The sequence below is a fragment of the Doryrhamphus excisus genome, chromosome 14 (genome assembly GCF_030265055.1).
Source record: "Doryrhamphus excisus isolate RoL2022-K1 chromosome 14, RoL_Dexc_1.0, whole genome shotgun sequence".
Taxonomy (NCBI): domain Eukaryota; kingdom Metazoa; phylum Chordata; class Actinopteri; order Syngnathiformes; family Syngnathidae; genus Doryrhamphus; species Doryrhamphus excisus.
The window spans coordinates 19,257,951-19,285,348 of NC_080479.1; the positions used below are offsets into that span (position 1 = coordinate 19,257,951).

The following is a 27,398-nucleotide window of genomic DNA, read 5'->3' on the forward strand; positions in this document are numbered from 1 at the left end:
TTTCTTATGTGTGTGTGTGTGTGGTAAGTAGGCTACTCTGTTGCCATGGCGACAGTCTGCATTACGTCATCCCCACACGCTTGGCTATCGCGCTTCCTCGTCCGGTCTGGACCCCCCAGGGAAACCGGCCCAGATCCAACTGGCTGGAGGCAAGGTTCTGTTTTGTTTTGGGCTGTTTTTCTTTTTTTTTTTTTTTTTGAGGGGGTGTGGCAATAGCAAGTTGCCATGGAGACAAAGCACGCGCTGTCCCGATTATCAGTTTATTTAAATTAGCTTTATGTTTTTTTTAAGTATGGAGTGCAAATTAACGGTGTTCTCACTTGTATGCACACCTCCATTGACAAATAGTGTGAATGGGGGTCCTTAAACGCAACACGCAGCATAACAAAGGAGCGGGCTCGGGCCTCCGCCCCCCTCCTCCTCCTCCTCCTCCTCCCGGCTTGGCGCAATGAACCACCATGCTTCCCATCATGCAGCGCTCGCGCCGACTCTTCCATCAAGCCGCCATGTTGTCGGAGTGAAATCCTGGGGTGTCAGAGAGAAGCTGGGGCCGAAATCCGCGACCATCCACCCTCTCCGCCGGTGAGTAAGACCCGCGTACCGGCGGGGACACCTCCGAGTGCTTCTTAGCCACCTCCGGGTGCGGATATTGTGGCTATGGCGGCCATGATCCGGGCTAAAGCGGTGTGTTTTTGTCAGACTGAGCCGACTCGCTTCCCGAGCTATATAGCCTGCCCCCCCTTCCTCTCGTTGTGTCAGTCTTCCGCTCCAGACAGCTCAGGGGCCTTTGTTAGCACCCGAATACTTGCGGGGGGCTGCGGGCTCGACGTACGGGCAGAGTGAGCCTCCTCCCGGCTTGACAGTAACACGGCGTTGTTAAAACACGGCTGTCGCTGTTACAAAACACTGTTTGTGGCGACCATGTTTGCTCACCGGTTCACCGGGCGGTGTGGTGGAGTCAGGAGGCCGTGTTATTGTTGCTAGACACCCAGGGAAGCGTCCGCCTGACAAACCCGGCCATAGTGCGATGTTCCACGGACATCCGATAAACAATTGTCACTACGGGTGCGCAGTCTGTCTTGGGTTTTGTTGTGTCATGTCTGCCATGGAGAGCGAGAGGGTTCACTACCGGGGCATCTTACCTCATCCCCCGGCTAATTCGTGCATTGTGACACCCGTCAGTGTCGATCTCGGTTGTCGGTGATGTTTTGCCCGGCGACGAGCGCTCGTTTCCGGGTGTTGGAAGCATAACAAACCGCCTGCGCGTCATGTCGGTGGCTGTGTTGTAGATTTCCGGGTATTTGTCTTACCTGACTGCTAAACAATGTCTGCTTCTTTATTGTGTTGGTACCACAATCAGACAGACAGGCCTCGTCTTTGTTAAAAGGGGGGTGTGTTTGCACCCAAAAATGGCTAACATGACTTTTTGCTAAAGCTAATGAAACAATATGGCTCAGCATTTTATGTTTGTATAGAGACACTAATGTAAAACTAGTGATTTTTGTTGGTATATTAAAGCTTACTGTGGAATCAGGTGGGTCACAGATTGACCCATGCATATTAAATATTTACCTGCTCACCACCCAAGCAGCCTTTTTTTTGAGCCCCCGGACCGGTTTGTTTCTGTCAAACCTCTCTGGCGGCCCTGACAGTAATCTGATGCTTTTGTCAGGTACCCATATATATACAACAAAGAAAAGCAAAATGTCAGGTGTTTAGCCATTTAAATGCTTCAATAAAACAATACTTATAACTTAGTAATATACCATATATTGTCCAAATTATCACAACAAAGTGCACAATTGGCGAGTCATGTAGTCATTGAGCAAAATGAAGTTCAACAAACGACCAGCTTGTGTTGTAGCCAGTACTGCCAATACAGTATGCCAATACTGATAACTTCCTGCTTCTCCAAACAATACCTGATAACTTTTTATAGCTGGTATTATTTTCAAAATTAGATTTAAATGTTGTTTGAGGTAAGAATGAACCAAGCAAAGTTTGATTTGTCGGAATTTACCAGTAGACAGAAATAAGAATACAAATAAGACTGAACTTATTACCTTATTATGTATTATTGCACTACAAATTGGACGTAACCTGCTCTGTATTTATTATGGGCATGCACTGCAATGCAGGCCCCCACTGACAGCGGCCAAGCAGCAGTCAGTGTTTAGCTAATTTTATGGGCATGCATTGCAATGCAGGCACCCACTGACAGCGGCCAAGCAGCAGTCAATGTTAAGCTAATTTTATGGGCATGCATTGCAATGCAGGGCCCCACTGACAGCGGCCAAGCAGCAGTCAATGTTAAGCTAATTTTATGGGCATGCATTGCAATGCAGGCACCCACTGACAGCAGCCAAGCAGCAGTCAATGTTTCACTATTTTTATGGGCATGCATTGCAATGCAGGCCCCCACTGACAGCGGCCAAGCAGCAGTCAATGTTAAGCTAATTTTATGGGCATGCATTGCAATGCAGGGCCCCACTGACAGCAGTCAATGGGGGCTCTGCAGTGCCAAGCAGACCATTATTTCTCCCAGAAAATATTTAGCTATTAATATTATTATATCTTAATCCTCCCATTTTTTCATACTTAATGCAGCCAAAACCGCAGGAAGGACCCCTAAAACATGTTACACCGCCGGAATTGTGACGCTCGGGACTTGGTCGCTATTTATTCTTTGGAAAGATTTGTGTAACGATGGCGATGCTATTAACAAAAATGTTAAAAAATGGGCCTCTAGATTAGGTACACCCAAATCTATTTTTAGAACAGTACATGCCAGAGAAAAATGAGTGTTTACAGACTTTTCACAGCCTTGTAGCTCAGCCATACGGTCACATGGAAACTTCATTAAAGGCTCATTTTTTTGACAAACTTCTCAACTTTCTTTGTGGCTAATTTGTTTTTCGTTGGATATTTAGTTTTGGCTCTATCTTCGTCAGAAGAAGGTGTGCGCAGGGCCAAAATCCACCTAGTCTCTCACTCTAGCACCAGAGCATCAGAGACTGAAAAATAACTTTATTTTTGCAAACAACTCCTCCTCATGGCTACACCGTTTTAGCTAGCTTGATTTATTTTGGTGAAAACGTAGGAATCTTCGCCCCCTTGCCAAAAATGTCACTTTTATGTCTGAGAAATGTACGGATTGCCTTCTGTGGGCCCCTAGAAGCGACAAAAGCCTAAAAATTCTCCCATTGACTCCCATGTTAAAGGTGCTGTCTTTTTTTCACCAACTCTTCAATTTTCTATGTTTTCGACTCGTTCTCTTGCGGTCAGTTCTCTACCGATTTGCAAAACGAGCAGATGTATGCGAAGCCCCGACCCTTGGCCCACTCACGGTCATCTTGTGGTGTCAATATCACGAATCGTTTGGCCGTAAGAAGCTTCTTTTTCAGACTTTTCAGTGATTTGTGCTCATTCATTGTCAATATGGCCGCCACCTGCTGCAGAAGAATGGACTTTACACCTTTTCTCCTCCTCCTCCTCCCAACTCCTCCTTTTTAAAACGACTATGTGTAGTAAAGTACACAGCAGTACGTTACTAGGTTTTAATTGGCCACCCTATTCCTAGGATAAGGTATGATTTGTTTGTTGCGCCGAGGTTGGCTTAAGATCCAACCAATACACGTCATGTATTGTTGTGCTTACCTGATTGGTTGAAAGAAGTCTCGCCGTAGCCCGTCCGAAACGCGGTGAAAAGTCGGGTGTGTAGTTTAAATTTAAAAAGCGCCGCCATATTTACTTTATTAGCTTGTTAACCATCGAAAAAGTAAAAAACAAAAAACTAAAGAAGCTAAAAAAAATGCTGCCATCCTTTATTATCGGCCATTATCAGGACTATTTTGGCTTTTGTCGACAATTGCTTATGTGGATGTGAGTAAAGCAATCCGGGGGGGTCGGACTGTACTTAACCGGAGTAATAAAACGGTCCCGATGCTTTATTTCTCGTGTGCAGGCTGTGGTGGAATGAGCAGTGTGTGTTGAAGAGGAAAGCAGTGCTCTGGCAGGATTCCTTCAGCCCCCACCATAGAACCACACCCCCCATCATGCCTGTGGTGCTGAGCAGCGGAGGACACGCCCCTCCCACCGGGCAGACCCCCCATTCCACACCCCCCAGCCAGCAGGTAGAGCCTTAATTACGGCATCTCCCAGAAGGTCACGTTCTCTCCACAGCTACGAACCATCCTCCATCTGTCTCAGGGTGTAGCAGGTGCCGGACGTTCCCAGGATGACGCCATGGTCGACTACTTCTTCCAGCGGCAGCACGGCGAGCAGCCCGGAAAACATCGCTGGCCCACCGGAGACAACATCCACGACAGCCAGGTGTGCTAAGAACACGTTTACATGGAGAAATACATGACAAGAAAGGATATTTCAGGTGGGCTGAGTAGTCATAAAAAAAGCCTAAAGGTTGCTGGTTCGATCCATCACGTCAAAGTGTCCTTGGGCAAGATACCGAACTCCCAGTTGCGCCTGATGCTGCGTCATCAGGCGCTAACATGGTAAATGCTAACATGGTTCCTTGAAGCGCCATTTAACACAAGCCAGTGCAAACAGGTAGTCCAACTTCAGTGCTGGAGCCTATCCCAGCTTTTTTTTTGGACGAGAGGCGGGGTCCACCCTGGACTGGTGGCCAGCCAATCCCAGGGCACATATAGACAAACAACCATTCACACTCACATTCGTACCTATGGGCAATTTGGAGTCGGCAATTAAGCTAGCATGTTTTTGGAATGTGGGAGGAAACCGCAGTCCCTGGAGTCCGAGGGTGGAATTGAACTCGGGTCTCCTAGCTGTGCGTCCACCGCGCGGACGCTTTCGTGAGACCCACAGTATAGAAACACTGAAACGAGTGTTTTAAGTCAAGTTATTTGATTTTCCTTTTATTTTGCCGTGTTCCACATGCCTTTTGTCAGCTGCCAGGGTTCAAGTCCCTGCGGTGGGAAGAATGACGAGCTGCCATTGCAGCGCTCTTCCTATTCAAAGAACAAGTGGACCGCCTTCTCTTCCTTTTCTGTCGCAGCAGCAAATAAATACAAAACAATTCCTGTTCTTCGAAAAGTAGACGCGCAAATGTTGTCATGTTGGAAGTCGAGTAAAAAATGGAAAACTTCCTCCGCTCTAGTTGAGTACCGTGGTACACGTGTGTCTTCCATACACTGCCCCCTGCAGTTTGGGAGCAGAAAGTCACACACAAATCTCCACAAGGAAAGTATTACACAGCTTTTCCACAAAATGGACATGTTTGTTTCCCTTTTAAAAAACTGTTTTTAGTGGCACTGATGAGCGTAAGACGTACTAACTTGTCGTTGCCTTCAGGTGCGGTCAATGGACGAGCTGAACCATGACTTCCAGGCCCTGGCCCTGGAGGGACGTGCCATGGGGGAGGTGAGACAGCGTACATTTAGATTAGGGTTGTGACCAGCTTTGATTACCCCCAATGTCAGCGCTTCACTTGAAAATCCTGTTAAATGTCAATTGGTTTTAATGGAGGCCCTGGCAGCACACACACACACACTCTCACACACACACACACACACACACACACACACACACACACACACACACAGTGGCTCAGCCACCCACTTGACGAACAGGATTTCCAAGGAAATAAAACGGACTGGTTTGCTAAGTGGAAAATGGAAAGCAGTGCTGTTGAACTGGTGGCCCGAGTACCAAATCTGACCGGCCCATAAGTTCAAACTTGGGAGCAGCAAACTTTATTTTTTATTTTTTACGTCAGATTCCTAAAAACACAAACCCTACTGTCATACACAGGATCTTTGGTTAGCATGATTTAGTCCTTAAACACAGCAACGTTCCTGTCATAGAGGATTGCTGATTCGTGTTTTTCCAACAGATTCCTAAAAACAGCAGAGTTCTCCTGTTCATATGTGGTTAGTTATATTTAAAAAAAAAAAAAAAAAACGGCAACGTACCTGTCATCGAGGATCGCAGACAAGTGTTTTTCCAACATATTCCTAAAGAGTTCCCAGCAATAGAGGATTTAGTAGATCCTTAAAAACAGCAATGTTCCTGTCATAGAGGATTGCTGACTAATGTTTTTTCAAAGTATTCCTAAAGAGTTCCCCAGCAATAGAGGGTTTAGTAGGTCCTTAAAAACAGCAATGTTCCTGTCATGGAGGATTGCTGACTACTGTTTTTCCAACAGATTCCTAAAAACAGTTCTCCTGTTCATATGTGGTTAGCATTATTTTGGAGGTCCTTTTAAAAACAGCAATTTTCCGGTCATCGAGGATAGCTGACTAGTGTTTTTCCAACAGATTCCTAAAAACAGCAGGGTTTTTATTTGGCCCTTTGTAAAAAAACAGTCATGGAGGATCGCTGACTAGCGTTTTTCCCAGCAGATTTTTTAAAAACGGCAACGTTCATGTCATCGAGGATCGCAGACTAGTGTTTTTCCAACATATTCCTAAAGAGTTCCCAGCAATAGAGGATTGAGTAGATCCTTAAAAACAGCAATGTTCCTGTCAGAGGATTGTTGACTAGTGTTTTTCCAACATATTCCTAAAGAGTTCCCAGTAATAGAGGGTTTAGTAGATCCTTAAAAACAGCAATGTTCCTGTCATAGAGGATTGCTGACTAGTGTTTTTCCAACAGGTTCCTAAAAACAGCAGAGTTCTCCTGTTCATATGTGGCTAGAATTATTTTGGAGGTCCTTTTTAAAAAAGGCAACGTTCCTGTCATCGAGGATAGCTGACTAGTGTTTTTCCATCATATTCCTAAAGAGTTCCCAGCAATAGAAGATTTAGTACATCCTTAAAAACAGCAATGTTCCTGTCATGGAGGATTGCCGACTACTGTTTTTTCAAAGTATTCCTAAAGAGTTCCCCAGCAATAGAGGGTTTAGTAGATTCCTAAAAACAGCAGGGTTCTCCTGTTCATATATGGCTAGCATTATTTTTGGAGGCCCTTTTTAAAAACTGCAACGTTCCTGTCATGGAGGATCGCTGACTCATGTTTTTCCAACATATTCCTAAAGAGTTCCCCAGCAATAGAGGATTTAGTACATCCTTAAAAACAGCAATGTTCCTGTCATTGAGGATGGCTGACTACTGTTTTTCCAACAGATTCCTAAAAACAGCAGGGTTCTCCTGTTCATATATGGCTAGCATTATTTTTGGAGGCCCTTTTTAAAAATGGCAACATTCCTGTCATTGAGGATAGCTGACTAGTGTTTTTCCAACATATTCCTAAAAACAGCAGGGTTCTCCTGTTCATATGTGGTTGGCATTATTTTGGAGGTCCTTTTAAAAACAGCAATTTTCCGGTCATCGAGGATAGCTGACTAGTGTTTTTCCAACATATTCCTAAAAACAGCAGGGTTCTCCTGTTCATATGTGGTTGGCATTATTTTGGAGGTCCTTTTAAAAACGGCAATTTTCCGGTCATCGAGGATAGCTGACTAGTGTTTTTCCAACAGATTCCTAAAAACAGCAGGGTTTTTATTTGGCCCTTTGTAAAAAAACAGTCATGGAGGATCGCTGACTAGCGTTTTTCCCAGCAGATTTTTAAAAACGGCAGAGTTGTGTTGTGATGCAGAAAGGCGGTAAAAGGCGGTGTTCCATTGGGCTAGTGTTTTTCCAGTAGATTCCTAAAAACAGCAGATGTGTCTTATGATGTGTCTTTAACTCTCATTAACAGCAGCAATGTTCCCGTCAAATTGGATGGCTGAGCAGTGTTGATACTTTTGGTTTTGGCTTTTTTTCTACACTGTCTATGCTGCTCATATTTTTTTTTATTTTGGACATGTTTTAATGTTGCACTAAAGAGCTGCAGAAACCTGCCAAGTCTTGTGATTGTGTGAGCAAAACAAAACCCAACCCACCCAAACAATGTAATGAGCTCCGGTATCACAAATTGAGCCTAAAGTTGTGGCCTGTGAGTTGCAATGCGAGGAGCTAATGACGTGTTCCCCCTTGAAAACTAACGAGCTGCTTTTGGCCTTGTCTCTAATTGTGCCCTTTTTTATTTTGGCCTCTCTCGACCGCTAAGAGGAGACGCGTCCTCTTGTTTTGCATGTCGTTAAGGGTCAAAGCGCTTTTAAAGAAATGTCTGAAATCAGCGTGCGTGCTTATCCCAGCGGTGCTCGACACACATACGGCGCCAGGCAGAAGAATAAAAGCTTTGTGATACCATCAAAAAGCGTTTAGCGATGGTCCTGTCACCTCCATATCATCCGTATCAGATGTGACCTTTTCCGCCGGTTGTGCCGTCTGTGTCCCTGCAGCAGCTCCTCACGGGGAAGAAGTTCTGGGAGACGGACGACTCCGGGAAGGACGGGCCAAAGGGGATCTTCTTGGACCAGTGGAGGGACAGCGCGTGGGGGGCTTCAGGTACTGTCAGCGTGTGATAACGTGGTCTCAAAGGAGCCTTTTCAAAACTCCACAAACAAGAAAGTCTTATTTATAGATGTGGCAAGAAAAGCCTGATGTCAACGTGAGATCATCCCGATGGTTTTCCCGATGGTATTTGAGGTTTCCGGCGTGTCGTTTAATGTGCCGTTTTGGAAATGTCAGGCCTTTCTGGTGGCATGACCGGAGTGCTCCGTCATCTCCATGTCCATTCAACTCTGGAAATGTGGCGTTGTGTCGTGTTTGTGATCCCTGTTTAACACAGGAACATGAGCATTTCTGTTGTTTCCCGGTTTTTCCAGCGAGGGCCACATTGTGATGAGTGATGGGATGCAACTTTGATATTTTGTAGATATGCTAAGAAGTTATATTACTAGAATAAACTCCATCTCAGCTTTGTGATGTTGGTGGAAGTGGCTTTGCATGAACTTGGGTCTTTGCTTACTTTTTAACTTTCCAAATATTTCAACTTTCTTCTTAGATAATCTTTATTCCCATAAATTTTAAATTTAAATATTTTAAATTATTTTAAATATTAATATTAAATATTTAAAATTATTTTAAATATTAATATTTAAATAGTTCAAACATATTCAAAATATTTAATAGTTCAAAAAATATTTTAAATATTAATATTTAATATTTAAAATTATTTTAAATATTAATATTTAATAATTTGTTTCAATTTTTTCGACTTAAAACATTTTTTATATTTCAAAAATTGTTTATTTTCATAAAATTGAAATAGTTTTTTTCTTTTAGTGACTTTTTTTCTCATATTTTTACCTGCTCTTTTTTTCCAACTATTTCATCTTATTGTAAATTTAGTTTTTGTAATATGACTTTATTGTCATAATATTTTGACCTTATTCCCATATCCCAACCTAATTTTTCAAATATTATAACATGTTTGTCATAAAAGTATTTTTTCTTGAATATTTAAGCTTTATGCTACTAAAATCACGCCATTTTTCCTCATAATAATCAGACTATTCTTGTAAGATTATAGCCTTTTTGTCTCTAGATTGCAGCTCTTTTTCTCTCAATATTTTGACTTTATATTTGTAAAATTTCTGCAGATTTTTGCAGTTTGTTGTTGGTTTATTCCAGCGTTCTCTTTAATTGTATTTGTCTGTTACTGTTCGGAACGTGTTGGTTGTTATTGCGACAAAGAATGCCGTCAAGCTAGTTGTTGGCTATTGTTTACAAATGAAAGGACCGCTTCTTCATGCAAGCTGAAATGCTTCTGGCTCTGCAGCGTTATGATGCCGTCAAGGGTGGACAGATCCTACCAGATCTCCAAAAATAAAATAAATCCTTCAGTCTAATAGTGGCAGGCCACCACAAATCTTCTTTAACTGTCCTTTCTTGCCGCAGATCACTCTGTGTCGCAGCCGATCATGGTGTCCCGTCGGCCAGGACAGGGCTTCCACGGCGGCGGCGAAGTCGGGGTGGGCTCCGTCATGTCCCCGCGGTCCGAGAGCGGCGGTCTCGGCGTGAGCATGGTGGAGTACGTCCTGTCCTCGTCGCCGGCAGACAAACTGGACTCCTGCCTTCGGAAAGGACCTTATGTGAGGCTCTCTCGCGTGCAACTTCCTGTCTGAGGTGGCCATCCGCGTGTGGATGTCATGTCATGTGGACGTGTTTTCCTTCTCATGGTACAGGGACAGCGGGATGGCGAGGTGGAGGAGGAGAAGCGGGAGAAGCCAAAAGCGACATTTGAGGGGGAGAAGTTGAAAGAGCTGACAGAGAGCGATGCCGACGTCATCAATGATGTCATCAACCCCAACGGGCTGCCAGTGCAGAACGGCCTCGATGTGGATGTCAAAGAGTTTGGGTAAACCTCGCCGACGTAAGATCTGCACGTTTCCGAAAAAAAAAAAACGAATTTCCTACGTTCTCTCGTAGCCGCCCTCCAGGCAACATGCCACCCCAGGGCCCGGAGGGGGACCTCCTTGGGGGTCCCGGCGGTGTCGGAGTAGATGGACTGACACCTCTAGGAGGCGGCGGGGGCCCCAAGCCTCCCGAGGACTTCTCTGGTGTGGATCAAGGCGGGGTCGCCATGGACCCCATGGAGTCGGTGATGGAGCCCCTTCAGTTCGACTACAACTCCCAGATGCCCATGGACTCCGCGCCCACAGTGGGCCTCTTTGATTACACCAACCAGCAGCAGGTGCGTTCCAGCGCCGTAGCCCATTTATGTACATCCACGAGAGCTAATAAAAGTGCTAACGTAATACGCCCCTTCGCTCGCCACGGGCAGCTATTCCAGAGAAACAACGCTCTAGCGGTGCAGCAGCTCACCGCCGCCCAGCAGCAACAGTACGCTTTGGCAGCGGCGCAGCAGCCGCACATCGGTAGGCGCCCGTCTCTTTGTGCACGTATAGATGTAGCGTAGATGTAGCATAGATGTATTGCATTAAAACTAGATTTCCTGTTTATATAGCGCAAAATTCACCTGTTTTCGGCTCATCAGGTCTGGCCCCAGCATTTGTGCCCAATCCGTACATCATCAGCGCCGCCCCGCCTGGTACGGACCCGTACGCTGCTGGACTAGCGGCGGCTGCAACCCTCGGTGAGACCCTTGTGGTCACTTGATGCACGAAAACAAACTACAGCGTCTCACCAATTGTTTTTCATGTGTGTGTGTGTGTGTAGGGCCGGCAGTGATGCCTCCTCAGTACTACGGCGTAACCCCCTGGGGGGTCTACCCAGCCAATCTGTTCCAGCAGCAGGCAGCTGCAGCCAACAACTCAGCCAATCAGCAGGCAGCGGGTCAGGGTCAGCAGAACCAACAGCAGGTTCGTGTTAGCGGCGGTCTCAGTTTATCATTGATCACGAGACGCTTGTATAATAACGCCAATCATCACATATCATACCAGGTGATGCGTGCAGGAGGCAACCAGCGACCTCTCACCCCCAGCCAGGGGCAGCAAGGGCAGCAGAATGACCAGCTGGTTGCGGCAGCTGCGGTCAACTCCGCCCTGGCCTTCGGGCAGGGACTTGCAGCAGGAGTGCCTGGTGAGTATGTTTTTAAAAAAAAAAAAAAAAAAAAAAAAAAAAAAAGAAAGAAGAAGAAGAAATGGAGCATTGTTGGTTGGGTTTGGAGGTTTTTTCAGAAGGCTTTACAGGAGGAATAGTTGTGTTCCATTTTATGCATCTACCTTATCTACCTCTTTTTATCTGTTTTTGTATCTTTAGAATGCGGAGAAAAGACACGTGTTGTGGATTATGGATGATGGGCAGAATTCAGAAAAAAAGTTTTCTTTTTTTTAGAGAAATGTCCTATTTTAACGAGAAATAAGTAGCAGCTTTACAATAAATTTGACATTATGAGGAAAAATAATATTTTCGTAGCATAGAGTTTACATATCTTCTTTAAAATATATATATATATATATGTATATGTATATGTATGCTGTAATGTTAAAAGAAACAAACAAAATAAAAAAACATAATTTATTTCTTTTTTATATATATAAATAAAAGAAAAAAATGTTTTTTATTTATTAATAAAAAACAATTTATAAAAATATTTTTTTTAATTTTATTTATATGAAAGAAAAATGTTTTTTATTTTGTTTGTTTCTTTTAACATTACAGCATTTAGCATTACAGAAAAAAATGTTTTTTATTTATTAATAAAAAACATTATTTTTTATTTTATTTATATGAAAGAAAAAATAATGTTTTTTATTTTGTTTGTTTCTTTTAACATTACAGCATTTAGCATTACAGAAAAAAATGTTTTTCTTTATTAATAAAAACATTTTTTCTTTTATATATATATATATAAAAAAGTTTGTTTATATATATATATATATAAAAGAAAAAAATAATGTTTTGTAATTTTGTTGTTTGTTTGTGTATATATATATATATATATATACACAAACAAACAACAAAATGTTTGTTTTTTCAACAAAATGTTTTTAATTTTGTTGTTTGTTTATATATAAACAAACAACAAAATTATTATAATTATTATTATTTTTTATATATATTTATATCGTTTCTTAGCATATCTGCATGTGTTTCATTACAAAATATCAAAGTGGCATCCTTTTATTTTCCATCATGTGCCCCCCCTCGCCCCTCGAAAAAGGTTTGGCCACAGCGTTCACTGGTTTGGTCACAGTAGTTATTGTCCTTCCCTCTCAGGTTATCCGGTTCTGGCTCCTGCAGCCTACTATGACCAGACAGGCGCCCTGGTCGTCAACACGGGAGCCCGCAGTGGACCCGTCCGCCTCATGGCCCCTGCATCCGTCATCATATCTCCTTCAGCAGCACAAGCTGGTTGGTACACGTTCACTTTCTTTTCCACCTGCAAGTAGACGTCCATGGCGTACTTTGACACTTTCATTTTAGTTGCTGCAGCAGCGGCGTCAGCGGGTGGCGCCAACGGCGGCCTGGGCGGCGGGGCCAACGGCCCGTTCCGTGCCATCACGTCCCAGCAACCGCAGCAGCAGGGCGGTCCCGGCGGCGCTCTGGGCGGGAGCTCCTTCTACGGGTCGTCCTCCCTCAGCTCGTCCTCCCAGAGCTCCTCTCTCTTCTCACAAGGTTCTGGCCAGCCCGGCCCCGGTTCCGCTTCCTTGGGCTTCAGCCAGCCTGCTTCCTCCTCTCTCGGCGCCACACTGGGGGCCACGTTGGGAGGCTTCGGTACTGCAGGTAGACATGACGCTGGCCTTATAGCATGAAGGAAAACATTGAAGTGGGCATGGCCATGTGTGAGTAGCTACTGATATCCTCTACTTGTCATTGTCTCCCTCTAGTGGCAAACTCGAGTGGAGGCAGCGGCTCCAGGCGGGACTCCTTGACAGGCAACAACGAGCTGTACAAACGCACACCCTCCAGCCTCACCCCCATCGGACACGGAGGCTTCTACAACGGCACCCTGGGCTTCAGTCCCTCTCCGGGCCCCGTGGGCATGCCCCTTCCCAACCAGGGCCCCTCTCATTCCCTCACGCCCCCACCCTCGCTGTCCAATCACAGCTCCTCATCCAACCTCAATCTGGGTAAGTGAAGGACCCGTGATCCCTGTCATTCAATCACATTTAGGATGAGGTTGGTTTAATTTGGGCAAGTGCTGCCATCACCTGTTTCTCTGTGGTATTGCACATTTTCCAGCTATTGTTGTCAAGTTAAATTTAATATTTTTTTACTCTGTTATCCCCCCCCCAGGAGGCTTGACCAATGGCAGCGGACGCTTCATCTCCGCCGCCCCGGGAGCCGAGGCAAAGTACCGTAGCGCCGCCAGCTCGGGCTCCTCCCTCTTTTCGCCCAGCAGCCAGCTATTCCCGTCTTCGCGGCTACGCTACGGCATATCGGACGTGATGCCTTCGGGCCGTAGCCGCCTGCTGGAGGACTTCAGGAACAACCGCTACCCCAACCTGCAGCTGCGGGACATCGCCGGGCACATCATGGAGTTCAGCCAGGACCAACATGGCAGCAGGTACACCTTGGTGGATGAAAACATGATCGGATTTACAGTACGGGAATAGGAACCATGGCATGGCGATATGGAAGTGTTTTACGTGCACCTTGCAATCCAACCTGCCTTGGTGTTGCCAGCGTCAGCGCGGGACGTGTGGGTGTTTTTTTTTTCATCAGAGTAAAATAGCGGCTTGTCACTTGTTGATGTCCAAGCAGAAGCTGTAGTAATCCATTTTACTTGAAGATGTTCCTCACCTACCGACGTGGATGTTTGGACTTGTTTCCACCCGTAATCACCGAGTGCTTCTATTGACACACGTTGCATTTGGCTTAGCATCAACTCGGTATTTAGCAAGTAAGAGTGCGCAGTTCAGAGTTTATTTGTGCGATGCATTTACAGCAAACCTCAGATATATCTGATTCAATTGTTCCCACTGGTTTTATCCGATATAAGCGAAATCCGTTATATGCGTATACCGGAAAATGTCCGTTTTACGCATATATGGGATTTATATCCGGTATATGCGTAAATGGGATTTTATCCGTTATAAAAAGGCACTTCCTTGACTATGTTTCCAATGTACCTGGACTGGGCAATGAAAAGAGACGTAAGGTAATGAGAATTGAACTTTATTGGACTCTGAGCATAACAAATTGTTAATTAGGCTAGGCCCCGTTACGCCCGTCAGGCCTACGTTATTTCCAATAGTGAGGTTAAGATCTCATTCGCTGCTGTGCTAGTATTATTGACGTCACTCACTTTTATATTTGTCCTAAATCTGGAGCCAGGAGAAAGACAATAGCCAGTGACATCAACAAGATTAGCATAACGATGCGGCCATCCGATATATGCCAGGGAAATTTCATGGAAATGCATTGGAACGGGACTGGAGATTTTGTCCGAAATAGGCGAAATCCGTTATAAAAAATCCGATATATGCAATGAATTTTTATTGGAAATGCATTACAGAAAAATCGTTTCTTTTTTTATCTGTCCGTTGTGAGCGAATTTCCGATATATCCGAGGTTTACTGTATTAGCCGATTAAATACAAGCGATCAATAAAAAAATGGCGTATCCTCAGATCAGGCAATCCATCTCTGTATCGCCGTACAATGCGTGTGTGACAGCTGTAAAAAGTCGTCCACAACGCAACCCGGCCTCTGACCAGTAGAGCCAAGAAGGCGGAGCTTGGATACACCCGAAAACACTAATGGGTGTCCAAAGTGTGGCACAGCAGCCATGTCGAGTAAATAGACAAGACAAGCACACAAAACAATTGCATATTATCATAACAGGGATTAATTTGGTCCCAAAAAATGTCAACAATCATATATGACGACGTCAATTTGGGGGACAGTAAACATTTCTTAACACACCTTAACTGTTTTGTGTGTTTATTAAATACATTTGTTTGTTCAGACGTATTTTTATTGTGCTTTTTTTTCCAAATTAATGTTAAAACTTCATATCGGTTCCTTGTCGTGGGCCCCAATCTTGTATATCGTTTCATCTCGTGAGTCGGGTGTCTCCTACTGGATGGCTTTATCCATGTAGTGTCCCAATACATTTGCCCAAATTCATGCCTTTATGCATCTCTCAGCTGTCTTTTTGTTTTTTTCCGTCCCCTACGGGATAAAAAGCTCTGGCTGTAACGCTCTTTTGGTCTTAATTTGAAGCGGAATGGATTTGAAGGCCAACAGCAGCCTGTGTAGTCCAAGATCAAACCGTGCCAACCCAGTGTGTGTGTGTGTGTGTGTGTGTGTGTGTGTGTGTGTGTCTCCTGTGCAGGTTTATCCAGTTGAAGTTGGAGCGAGCCAGTCCGGCCGAGCGCCAGCTTGTCTTCAGTGAAATCCTGCAGGCGGCCTACCAGCTCATGGTGGACGTCTTTGGCAATTACGTCATCCAGAAGTTTTTTGAGGTGTGCGAGTGTGGTTGTGTACTTTGTGGGTCTTGCGTATGTGGAAAAAGGAGGATGAGAGTTGATTTTTTTTTTATATTGTTGTCATTTTCAAGTTTGGTAGTCTGGACCAGAAGCTGGCGCTGGCCGAGAGGATCCGAGGCCACGTGCTCTCCCTGGCCTTGCAGATGTACGGCTGCAGGGTCATTCAGAAGGCGCTGGAGTTCATCCCCTCGGATCAGCAGGTCATTGTGAGTACGCCGACGCCCCCTCGGCCCACATGGGGCATGAATAAGTGCAACAATGTTTGCTTGCGCTTTTGCACAATGTATCGTCAAGTTTGACTAAAGTTATTTTTTGTTGTCAAATCCACATTTTTATTATTAGAAATATTAGTTTTTACTAGTTTATTACACATTTTATACATTTAGATTTTGTGAAGCTAATCATTTTTCTTGCTAATTGAACTGTTAAATTTGACAGTTAAATTCTTATGTTTTTGTTATTTATTTATTAGATTTTTTAAACTTTGATGTAGTTATTAAAATTTGGAACTTATTGAATATATTTTTTAATCATATTACGTGATTTAAAAAAAAGAAAAGAAACTCAATCAAAAAGGGAGAAACTGCTTTTGTGAAAAGTTAAGTTTCAAGCATAAGTGACACAAATTCAGCCATATTTTGTATATTTATCCAAAATATATTTTGGATATTTTATTATTTTTGGATATTTATCCAAAATATCTCAACAACTACACCACAACATAACCAACACAAAGCCTAAACCTGCACCAAACATGATCCCTTCTATTGTTCAGTTGCATCATCACCTCTTTTTTTCCCTGTTGTGCAAAAAAAATGTAAAAGACGTAGAAATATTTCTTAGGGATCGGGTGTTTGGGTTGGAACAAATATAAAAATAATAAAATATAAGTATAAATACGTCTTCGGTAGCGAATAATCTTCCTTGTTAAATGTATTATATATACCATATTTTCTGGACTATAAGTCGCACAAGGCCAAAAATGCATAATTAGGTATAAAAAAAACATACATAAGTCGCACTGGAGTATAAGTGGCATTTTTGTGGATAATTTATTTTCCAAACTACTTGACCGAAATAGACGTTACGTCCTCTTGGAAGGCAAGTTCTAACAATAATAAAATAATAGAGAACAGGCTGAATAGGTGTAAGATATGCTAACACAATGCTTATTCCGCTACACAAAAAATAATCATGAACACAAAAGGTGTTCAGTTTTTTCATTTATAAGTCGCTCTGGAGTATACGTCGCAGGAACAGCCAACCTATGAAAAAAAGTGTGACTTATAGTCCGGAAATACAGTATATGAAAACAAATCTAAAATTATTTTGTATGATTTATTAATAATGTGTGAATGGTTATTTGTCGCGTCACGGCGCTGGAGTGGTTAGCACGCAGACCTCACAGCTAGGAGACCAGGGTTCAATTCCAGTGGAGTGGAGTTTGCGTGTTCTCCCCGTGCATGCGTGGGTTTTCTCCGGGTTCTCCGGTTTCCTCCCACATTCCAAAAACATGCTAGGTTAATTAGCCACTCCAAATTGTCCATAGGTATGAATGTGAGTGTGAATGGTTGTTTGTCTATACGTATGTGCCCTGGGATTGGCTGGCCACCAGTCCAGGGTGTACCCCGCCTCTCGCCCAAAGACAGCTGGGATAGGCTCCAGCACCCCCTGCGACCCTTGTGAGGAAAAAGCGGTAGAAAATGAATGAATGTAATAGTTGTATGTTTGCAAGTTGAATAAGACAATCCAAGATGAAAATGAGAATGAGATGAACATGAGACAGTTCTCCACGGCTACTGTATGCTTTGCCAGTTGTGATGCTCGACATGATGCAGCACGTCTTAGAACCGTAAACCACAATCATGAACATATTGTGTATGGAAACAACATAATTATCTTTCTAAAGGCGTAATTGTTGATGGAGCTGCGGCGGCGTCCTCAGGGACGCCTTCAATAACTGGATGCTTCCCGGACTCGCCGATGTTCATGTTCATGTGTGCTATCCATAAAAAGCAGGGGTGCTCACACTTTTTCAGCATGCGAGCTACTTTTAAAATGGCCGAGTCAAAATGATCTACCCACTACAAAAATGCAAAACATCTATTTATTTTCAAATGTATTGAGGATTATTTGTACGTACAATGTATGTTGATGTACCTTACATAACCAAATGAGCCAATATTGCAAAACACACATAATTAACTATGAACATTTTTTGTAATTACCTGAGTTTACTTTGATGACTTGCACTGAATTGAACCAGCCAGGGATGCATAGTCCGGACAGTAGCTGCTGATAGCCAGCCTCAAGCACACTTCCAAATGTTTATCAGTTATGAATAATATCCGTATCATAATATCCGTATAATATTCCATATCCGTATGGAAGTGATATATTTTTTGCCTTTTTACTTGGTCCAGTTTTTGCCTTTTTACTTGGTCCAGCTCCTTCACTCATTTTAGTGACCATAAACTTTAGCGAGGGCTTAAAATCTGACGCAATTCGCCGACTAGCTTAGCACTTTGCATCGTTGTTTACGCATGAGCGGTGACCTAAAGGTCAAAATTCAGTTGTCATCTGACTGGTTGTCCTGTATGTCAATCAAGTAACGGGGATGGATGATAGGCTGACATCGTAAGTTCTGCTGCACTTAGAGACGTTGTTTGATTTGATTGGTCGCCCGAAGGGCAACATTCAGTTGTCATCTGAATGGCTGCCCTGTATATCAATCAAGTGACGGCATTGATGCTGGGATGATATTTTTTTAATGTCACGCCGCGATCGACCAGTACCACCTCCGCGATCGACCGGTAGCTCGCGATCGACTTAATGAGCACCCCTGATAAAAAGTATTCAAATTATCAAATGTATTTTCTAAGAGAAATACTGTATACCAACAGGGGGGGGGGGGCTCTTCTAGTCGTGTTTTGAGTGTGTTTTTGCGGTTTTAGCGGATATTGACCATGAGTCTGTTTACAAACATCAACATCAGGATGCTGTTTCCTTCGAGTGAGTGATGAGATTTCGGGGCGAAGACAGGGCTGAAGCGTGCGCGTGGCATCCATCTTTTCCCTAATGGAGCTCAATAGCTTCTCCTCCAAGGCAACTGTTGAGCGAGCGGCGTTATTTGTTGGCCATGCCGAGCCCCCGGTGAAAAAATGGACGCTGTGGATAATGCTTTGAGGCGCTATTTGATTTCTCACAAACGATGACTTGTCCCCCCCCGACCCCTCCTTCCGCTTTCTCCGCCCGCAGAGCGAGATGGTGCGCGAGCTGGACGGCCATGTGCTGAAGTGCGTGAAGGACCAGAACGGCAACCATGTGGTGCAGAAGTGTATCGAGTGTGTGCAGCCGCACGCGCTACACTTCATCATAGACGCCTTCAAGGGACAGGTACTTTCACTTTCACTTTCACATGTGTCCGCTTCATGTCAAAGGCCTACTTGTTTTTTTTTTGTTTTTTTTTGTCTGCCTGTACGCTACAAAGCGTCACGGCAGATGTTCACCACCATCTGCATGGGGATGTGCTCTTGTCACCATGGCAACAGAAACCCTAGCCCGCCGGCTCCCGCCATCTCCTATTCACTTGCTAAATGTTTCATTAGCATAACGTGTTAAAAGACACATTCTGCGTGTTATGCTCGCGCCTCCGTGCGGATAAACGCCCCCCCCCCCCCCCCCCCCCCCCCGCCTTCCTTCGCACGTCTGCCCACATGTTGTGCAAGTGCGCGTCTGGGGTTTGTTTGCGTAGCGCCGAGCGCGCCAGGAATTTGTTTTCACCTTCCCTGTGGCAGCGGGCGGGGCCGCCGCGTTCCATAAAGTGTTCCTGTGATGAACCCAACAAAATAAGCTGGCCTGCTTTGTGGCCGCACCTTTTTAGAAGGAGAACATTCTGTTTGCTCACAGCTCCACGAGAGGACGTTTCCTCGTTTTGGGGAAAAGTCTCACTTGGGAGTTCTCCCTCGCCACTTCCGATCTCTTGTCACGAGTAATTCATATATTAATTAATAAATTGGTGTACTGTTTTTAAAACCTTCATATTTAAATTTTATTTATTTAAATATTTAAATTTAAATTTTTGCCTAAATGGAGCATTTTCAAGCATACAGATGGCAAAATAGAAGATGCGTTTAAATACCTTGTAATATTCTACACTGGTCACTCGGTGTCAGTAATGTTACTGTTGTTAGGAATGGAACATTTTCCACTCTGTTCCCAGACAAAGTAAGGCCAACCTGCTTATCTACCAGAGTGTTTCCAATTCAATTGTAAACTGTCCTAGAGACTCCTAGACCAGGGGTGGGCAAACTTTTTGACTCGCGGGCCGCATTGATATGACAAAATTTACGGGGGAGGGGGGGGGGGGGGCAGACTATATATTTTACACGTAACAGTCCACCTGGTATTATTGTATCTGTAAAATTGTCATGCAATCTATTATTTATTATTTTATATTTATATTTAAATATTTTAAAAATAATAAAATATTATAATTACAATAAAATTAAAATAATAATTATATTATTATTTTGTAAAATATGCAAATATAACAATAATATTATATATAATTAATATAATAATTAGCATTAATATAATAATTATAATAACCATAATAGTTCTAATAATAATTATAATAATCTAATAATAATCATTATAATAATTATTATTATTATAATAAATATTATAATAATTATAATAATAATAATTATTATTATTATAATAATTATAATAACCATAATAGTTCTAATAATTATTATAATAATCTAATAATAATCATTATAATAATTATTATTATTATAATAAATATTATAATAATAATAATAATAATAATAATTATCATAATAATAATAATAATAATTATTATTATTATTATAATAATAATAATAATAATAATAATAATAATAATAATTATTATTATTATTGTTATAATAATAATAATAATAATTATTATTATTATTATTATTATTATTATTATAACAATTATTATTATTATTATAACAATAATTATTATTATTATTATAATAATAATAATAATAATAATAATTATTATTATTATTATTATAACAATAATAATAATAATAATAATTATTATTATTATAACAATTATTATTATTATTATTATAACAATTATTATTATTATTATAACAATAATTATTATTATAATAATAATAATAATAATAATAATAATTATTATTATTATTATTATTATTATTATTATAATTATGCCCCCCCGGCATTGTTATATCAATGCGGCCCGCGAGTCAAAAAGTTTGCCCACCCCTGTCCTATACCATACACTTCTGCCTCCTGGTGGCCGTTTTTAGGGATTACAACTGCACTAACATGATCTTTTATTGTACAGTTGCATCATCACCTCTTTGGGAGCGAGCGTTCATGTTGAATATATAAATACATCTTTGGTAGTAAATGACTTCTGAATATTATTTTCCGAATATCTGGGTACTTGCATCCTTCCATTTCCCCCTGCTGGAAACCGTATCGGAAACGCCATTGTTTTAGCTAGCACGTGTGTAAGCGTGTTCCACGTCTGGCAGGTGTTTGCCCTCTCCACCCACCCGTACGGCTGCAGAGTCATCCAGCGCATCCTGGAGCACTGCCTTCCCGAACAGACGCTGCCCATCCTGGAGGAGCTCCACCAGCACACGGAGCAGCTCGTGCAGGTACAAGTGCACCACGCTTGCGTAAAGATGTCCGCCCAACTTATGTCCATGTCGCCGTGCGTGCACAGGACCAGTATGGCAACTATGTGATCCAGCACGTGTTGGAGCACGGGCGGGCTGAGGATAAGAGCAAGATCGTGGCGGAGATCAGAGGAAACGTGCTGGGACTCAGCCAACACAAGTTCGCCAGGTATGGATTTAGGTGGCTTCCAGGGTCTTAAACTTAAATTTGATATAATGCTTGTTTTCCATAAATTGCGGTGGGGGTGGGGGTATTTTTGGTTTGCATTTTGAAGGTCTACTTAGAACTGGTCTAAAGGCTTTTGGCCTCAAGCACTTCTCAGCATGACAATGAACAAATGAAGTCAAATCCAAATACTAAGGCATTCAGAAGACTGATTCAAAGACGTGATGACATGTAGTGTTCTACACTGGTCACCAGGTGTCAGTAATGTCACATTCATGACAGTAGCCAAAGCAGGAAGTTCTATAACAGGGGTCTCAAACTCAATTTATTTGGGGGCCACTGGAGCTAGGGTCTGGGTGAGGCTGGGCCGCATCAGGTTGAAAAAAAAAAAAAACCAAAACTATTTATATATAAATATAATATATAAATATTTATTTATTTATAAAAAAATAAAAATAACCTGTCTTGAATGCTTTTGCTTCTGCTATACCTTCCACGTTTGCAGTGTTTTGGTTCCGGTTTGTTCCGGTTTTCCACAAGAAAAGCTCTGATAAAACATTCCATTGTTCTCAAATATCTTTTTTTTTTTTTTTCTACACAAAATAAGATGGGGAAAAAAAATAAACAAATCAAGAATAAAGAAAATTAATCAGTAATAAATCAAAAATAATAATAAAAAATATATTAATAAAACGGCAAATAAGAAAATCGTAAGAAACCACATATACTAGTTGGTGGGTATAGAAATATATTTTTTTCAAATTCAAATGAACAGTATTAAGTTATTTAACCTTTAACATGATCAATAACTTCATAATTTTACCCAATTAGAACGTTAGCGTCGTACTCGTTTTATTTTTCTACACAAAATAAGATGGAAAAAATAAATAAACAAATCAAGAACAAAGAAAATCAATCAGTAATAATCAATAACAATCAGTAATAATCAAAAATAATAATAAAATAATAATAATAAAACAGCAAAAAAGAAAGTCGTAAGAAACCACATATAGTTGGTGGGCATAGAAATATATATTTTTTTCAAATTCAAATGAACAGTATTAAGTTATTTAACCTTTAACATGATCATTAACTTCATAATTTTACCCAATTAGCACGTTAGCGTCGTACTCGTTTGATTTTTCTACACAAAATAAGATGGAAAAAATAAATAAACAAATCAAGAATAAAGAAAATCGGTAAAGTAATAAATGAAAAATAATAAAATAATAATAATAAAACAGCAAAAAAGAAAGTCGTAAGAAACCACATATAGTTGGTGGGCATAGAAATATTTTATTTTCAAATTCAAATGAACAGTATTAAGTTATTTAACCTTTAACGTGATCATTAACTTCATAATTTTACCCAATTAGAATGTTAGCGTTGTACTCGTTTTATTTTTCTATACAAAATAAGATGGAAAAAATAAACAAATCAAGAACAAAAAAAAATCAATCAGTAATAAATCTAAAATAATAATAAAACAGCAAATAAGAAAAACGTAAGAAACCACATATAGTTGGTGGGTAGAGATTTTTTTTTTTCAAATTCAAATGAACAGTATTAAGTTATTTAACCTTTTAACACGAACATTAACTTCATAATTTTACCCAATTAGAACGTTAGCATCGTACTCGTTTGATTTTTCTACACAAAATAAGATGGAAAAAATAAATAAACAAATCAAGAACAAAGAAAATCAATCAGTAACCAATCAAAAATAATAATAAAATAATAATAATAAAACAGCAAAAAAGAAAGTCGTAAGAAACCACATATAGTTGGTGGGCATAGAAATATATTTTTTTCAAATTCAAATGAACAGTATTAAGTTATTTAACCTTTAACATGATCATTAACTTCATAATTTTACCCAATTAGCACATTAGCATCGTACTCGTTTGATTTTTCTACACAAAATAAGATGGAAAAAATAAATAAACAAATCAAGAATAAAGACAATCGGTAAAGTAATAAATGAAAAATAATAAAATAATAATAATAAAACAGCAAAAAAGAAAGTCGTAAGAAACCACATATAGTTGGTGGGCATAGAAATATTTTATTTTCAAATTCAAATGAACAGTATTAAGTTATTTAACCTTGAACATGATCATTAACTTCATAATTTTACCCAATTAGCACGTTAGCATCGTAGTCGGTTCAGTAACTTTAAGCACACGTTTGATGAGCTGCTTTATCTTGGGACTAGCGTCATCAGCCGGTAGCGTCGCTGCTGATGCAATGTTGGAGTGCGGCGATGTCAGTCATGGATGATGAGAGAGAAAAAGCCAAACAGGCGAGATCGCTCGTGTATGGGCGGGGCAAAATAGCATCAATTGTGTCCGGTGTGCACGCAGCTTTAAGATGTAACAAAAACAACAAATAAAAAGTCTCTTGTGTCTACGATATTGAGTAATAGGAGTGTCTTGTACCCCCCCCAACCCCACAGCAATGTGGTGGAAAAGTGTGTGACGCATGCGTCGCGCGCCGAGCGGGCGGTGCTGATCGACGAGGTGTGCAGCCTGACGGAGGGCCCCCACAGTGCCTTATACACCATGATGAAGGACCAGTACGCTAACTACGTGGTGCAGAAGATGATCGACGTGGCGGAGCCCACCCAGCGCAAGATCGTCATGCACAAGGTGTGTTTGTGTGTGTGTGTGTGTGTGTGTGTGTGTGTTGTGTTGTGTTACACACACGTCGACGTACTCGCACTTGATTGGTCAGCACAGTCTGCTTGTTGAGAAGAGCCTGCAAGAACCCACAAGACTAACATTTCTAGCTAGCTTATTTCCCCAAGAGTACTTAGCGGTAGGGGTGTATTGATATCGATATCGGATCTTGATTCGATATCAGCATGGACATGACGATGAGTCCTGGATCATGTCAAACGTTTGATATCAACACACCAACACAAGCAGTCCATTCAAGACTGGAGTCCACGTGATTATACAACGGCGTGCTAGCTGACCTCCGAGTCGGCAGCTCAGTGCAAACTCCGCCGTGGGGGGGTGGGGGGCACACAACCGGGGAAGTTTAGCACGACTAACCCCCCCCCATTGCACATCACATAACCATCAAAACAAATCTGCAGCATCCGAAATGCCCGCAGATCGCAGTAGAACTACAGCACGAGTACCGTAGGGTTTGCGCTGATATCCGATTCTATTGATCACCGTATCGCCTGCAACATCGATATCGGGAGCGCTGACCTCGATGTCAAATGGAAAGTTAAACAAAATGTCTTATTTAGCTGCTAGTCAAGAGGCTGTAGATCCACTTAAGGGGCAATGGTGTCAGGGGTTTCCAAGGCAACCACGCAGGGGCTCAGTGATATGTAAATAAGGCCAGAGAACATTAAAAAAAGAGAAATGATATCACTGGCTCATTTTAAGGTAGGCTCGGACTTTATTACGCATTTTTCCTCTTGCTCCCGATTGGCTGAAGTGTGCCTATTTTGACGCAGACAAAGATGGTTTATTGCAGACAGATGAAGGCTCTTTAGTGGATTGATGTGAGGGTGTTGTGTGCCTCGGCAGATCCGACCCCACATCTCCACGCTGAGGAAGTACACGTACGGCAAACACATCCTGGCCAAGCTGGAGAAGTACTACATGAAGAACGGCGTGGACCTGGGCCCCCTGTGCGGCCCCCCCAACGGCATCATGTAAAGCAGCCCTGACCCATGAAGGAACGGTGCCCGACGTACCCGGAATCTTTCTCCTGTCCCTGTTTCCATGACAACACTTTGGGAGGAGCCTGTTTCGAGGCGGCCTTTGAGTTGAAATGTTCCTCAGACACCTCCCCCCCCCCCCCGTTACCCCCCCTCGCCCACCACCCAAGCCGGCCCTGCTGAACTCTCGGGGTAGGAGTAGTGAGACCTCTTCCACTTACTGCTTCACCCCTTCTTTCCTTTTTTTTTTTTTTTTTTTTTTTTAATTTCTTTTACTGCTGCACACTCTGTCCTCGTACCCCCCTCCCTGCCCCCCCCCCCCCTCCCTATTTACCACTATAATAATTTAATTTTTTGCGAATGGTAGAGGAAAACACACATGCCAAGCGCTAACCAGCCTCCAGATCATTTAGCATGGGAGATTCCTTTTCTGGTCTTGCTTCTATAAATATAACGTGTATACTTGGTGTAGACCTTTTGCATATACATATACATACATACATAAATATATATATACATATATATATATAAATATATATATAAAACTTTGTAGTTTTTTCCGGTTTTTTGATGTTGACTCTGTATCTATACTGTATCCTAGTAGTGACCACATACTTGTGTATACTTGTACATTTGTAAACCCTTGTAATGTAAAAGTGCTTTACCACCCCTTTTTTGGTATATGACGAGAAAAAAAAAAAAAAAGAAAAAGCGCTCATTCTGGAGAAGGAAAAAAAAAAAAAAAGTTAGAACCCCCTAACCCCAACCCCCCCACACCCACCCACCCACCGTCGCCGCCACCCTGTGCATTTCAGTGTATGTTCTCACCTTATTGGTTGTTGTATATTGTAAATTGTAATATCGACTTTTTTTTTTTTTTTTTTTTTGGGGGGGGGGGGTTGACCTCGGTCCGCGGCCCGCGGCGTAGTATATTGTACAAACGTTGGCCACGCTTGCTTTTATCGTGTCACTGCTTAACTTAAACCCCTCCCACTGACTTCTGTTGCTTCCGTCTTCTTTTCTTCACCTTTTTTTTTTTTTTTAAAAGATCTTTTTATAGGAACGCTTCACCTCGTGGAAAGTGCTCACATGTGTTTAAAAAAAAAAAAGAAACAAAAAAAAAAAGTTTTTTGCTGACTTTGCCGTGACGCTTCAGACGACGGGGGTGAATTGTACAGACGTGTGTGGGGCGGGGGGGTTCTTGTGTTTTTTCGGCCATTTCGCTAGTGCTGTAAGTGCTGTATCATACTGTTCATGTATTTGTTTTCGGGGGTGAGAGGCATCCCGCCACTGGCGCGGTGTACATTTGGAGCAGCCTTGTGTATATTTACTACGAGCACACCTTGTAACCATATGTGTATAGTTAACAGAACCTGTGTATGCTTATTGCCTGGGCAACTATTTTTTGTAACTCCTGTTGTAGATTGTCTCTAAACAATTGTGTGATCTTTATTTTGAAACCAAACAAAAACAACAAACAAACAAAAAAAAAAACTTTGAAAATTTAAAACACTGTCCTGTGTGTGTTGTTTTTTTTTTTTTTTTGTGTCGCACGCAAGTTTCTCTTTGCAGAGCGACAAGAAGATTATGAGCACCGGACGCCGCCATTGTGGTTCCAGCCGTCTGAGCAAACACCAATACTGCAGGGGTGGGAGATTCGGGGGGGGGCGACAATTCAAGCTGAATCAGTGAGTAAAACTCGTCATGACTTGATTTGAATTAGCATCATCTCGCCGCTTCTTAGTAGTTCATCACTCATTCAGGTTTTATTAAGGCTGCTTTAGTTGATTAATCACAAGCTTGTTCTTTGGGTTAATTGACTAATCAGCGAGGCCGGGGGTGTGCAAAACGTTTTTTCCAGCCAGGTCCACAGAGTGAAAAATGAAAAGATACAACTTAAGACACTTTGATGTATTTAAAGACGAGCTAAGAAGTGACATAGTATTAACATGCAGTTAATTAATTGCAATTAATTGCAGTTCTTTACATGCTTTAAGTATAGGTAATACATACACACCTGGTGAGCTTTTAATATGCAAAAGGTAGAAGGGGGATGGGGGGGGGGGCAAAAAGCACTTTGAACGAG

At 41.9% G+C, this 27,398-nt stretch overlaps 1 protein-coding gene across 1 annotated transcript; it reads left to right on the forward strand.

Annotated features, from left to right (window-relative positions):
- The first annotated feature begins 431 nt into the window (after positions 1-431).
- Positions 432-26,837, forward strand: LOC131102110 (pumilio homolog 1-like). The gene is made up of 23 exons (XM_058047601.1): positions 432-582; positions 3,965-4,133; positions 4,210-4,332; positions 5,329-5,397; positions 8,261-8,366; positions 9,762-9,955; positions 10,049-10,221; positions 10,293-10,557; positions 10,648-10,741; positions 10,861-10,959; positions 11,043-11,185; positions 11,267-11,405; positions 12,546-12,680; positions 12,753-13,052; positions 13,157-13,399; positions 13,566-13,836; positions 15,609-15,738; positions 15,834-15,968; positions 19,021-19,158; positions 21,321-21,446; positions 21,515-21,636; positions 24,089-24,281; positions 25,179-26,837. Exons 1-23 carry the CDS (start codon positions 449-451, stop codon positions 25,308-25,310), a joined length of 3,633 nt encoding a protein of 1,210 aa, XP_057903584.1. The 5' UTR covers positions 432-448; the 3' UTR covers positions 25,311-26,837.
- Positions 26,838-27,398: the final 561 nt, after the last annotated feature.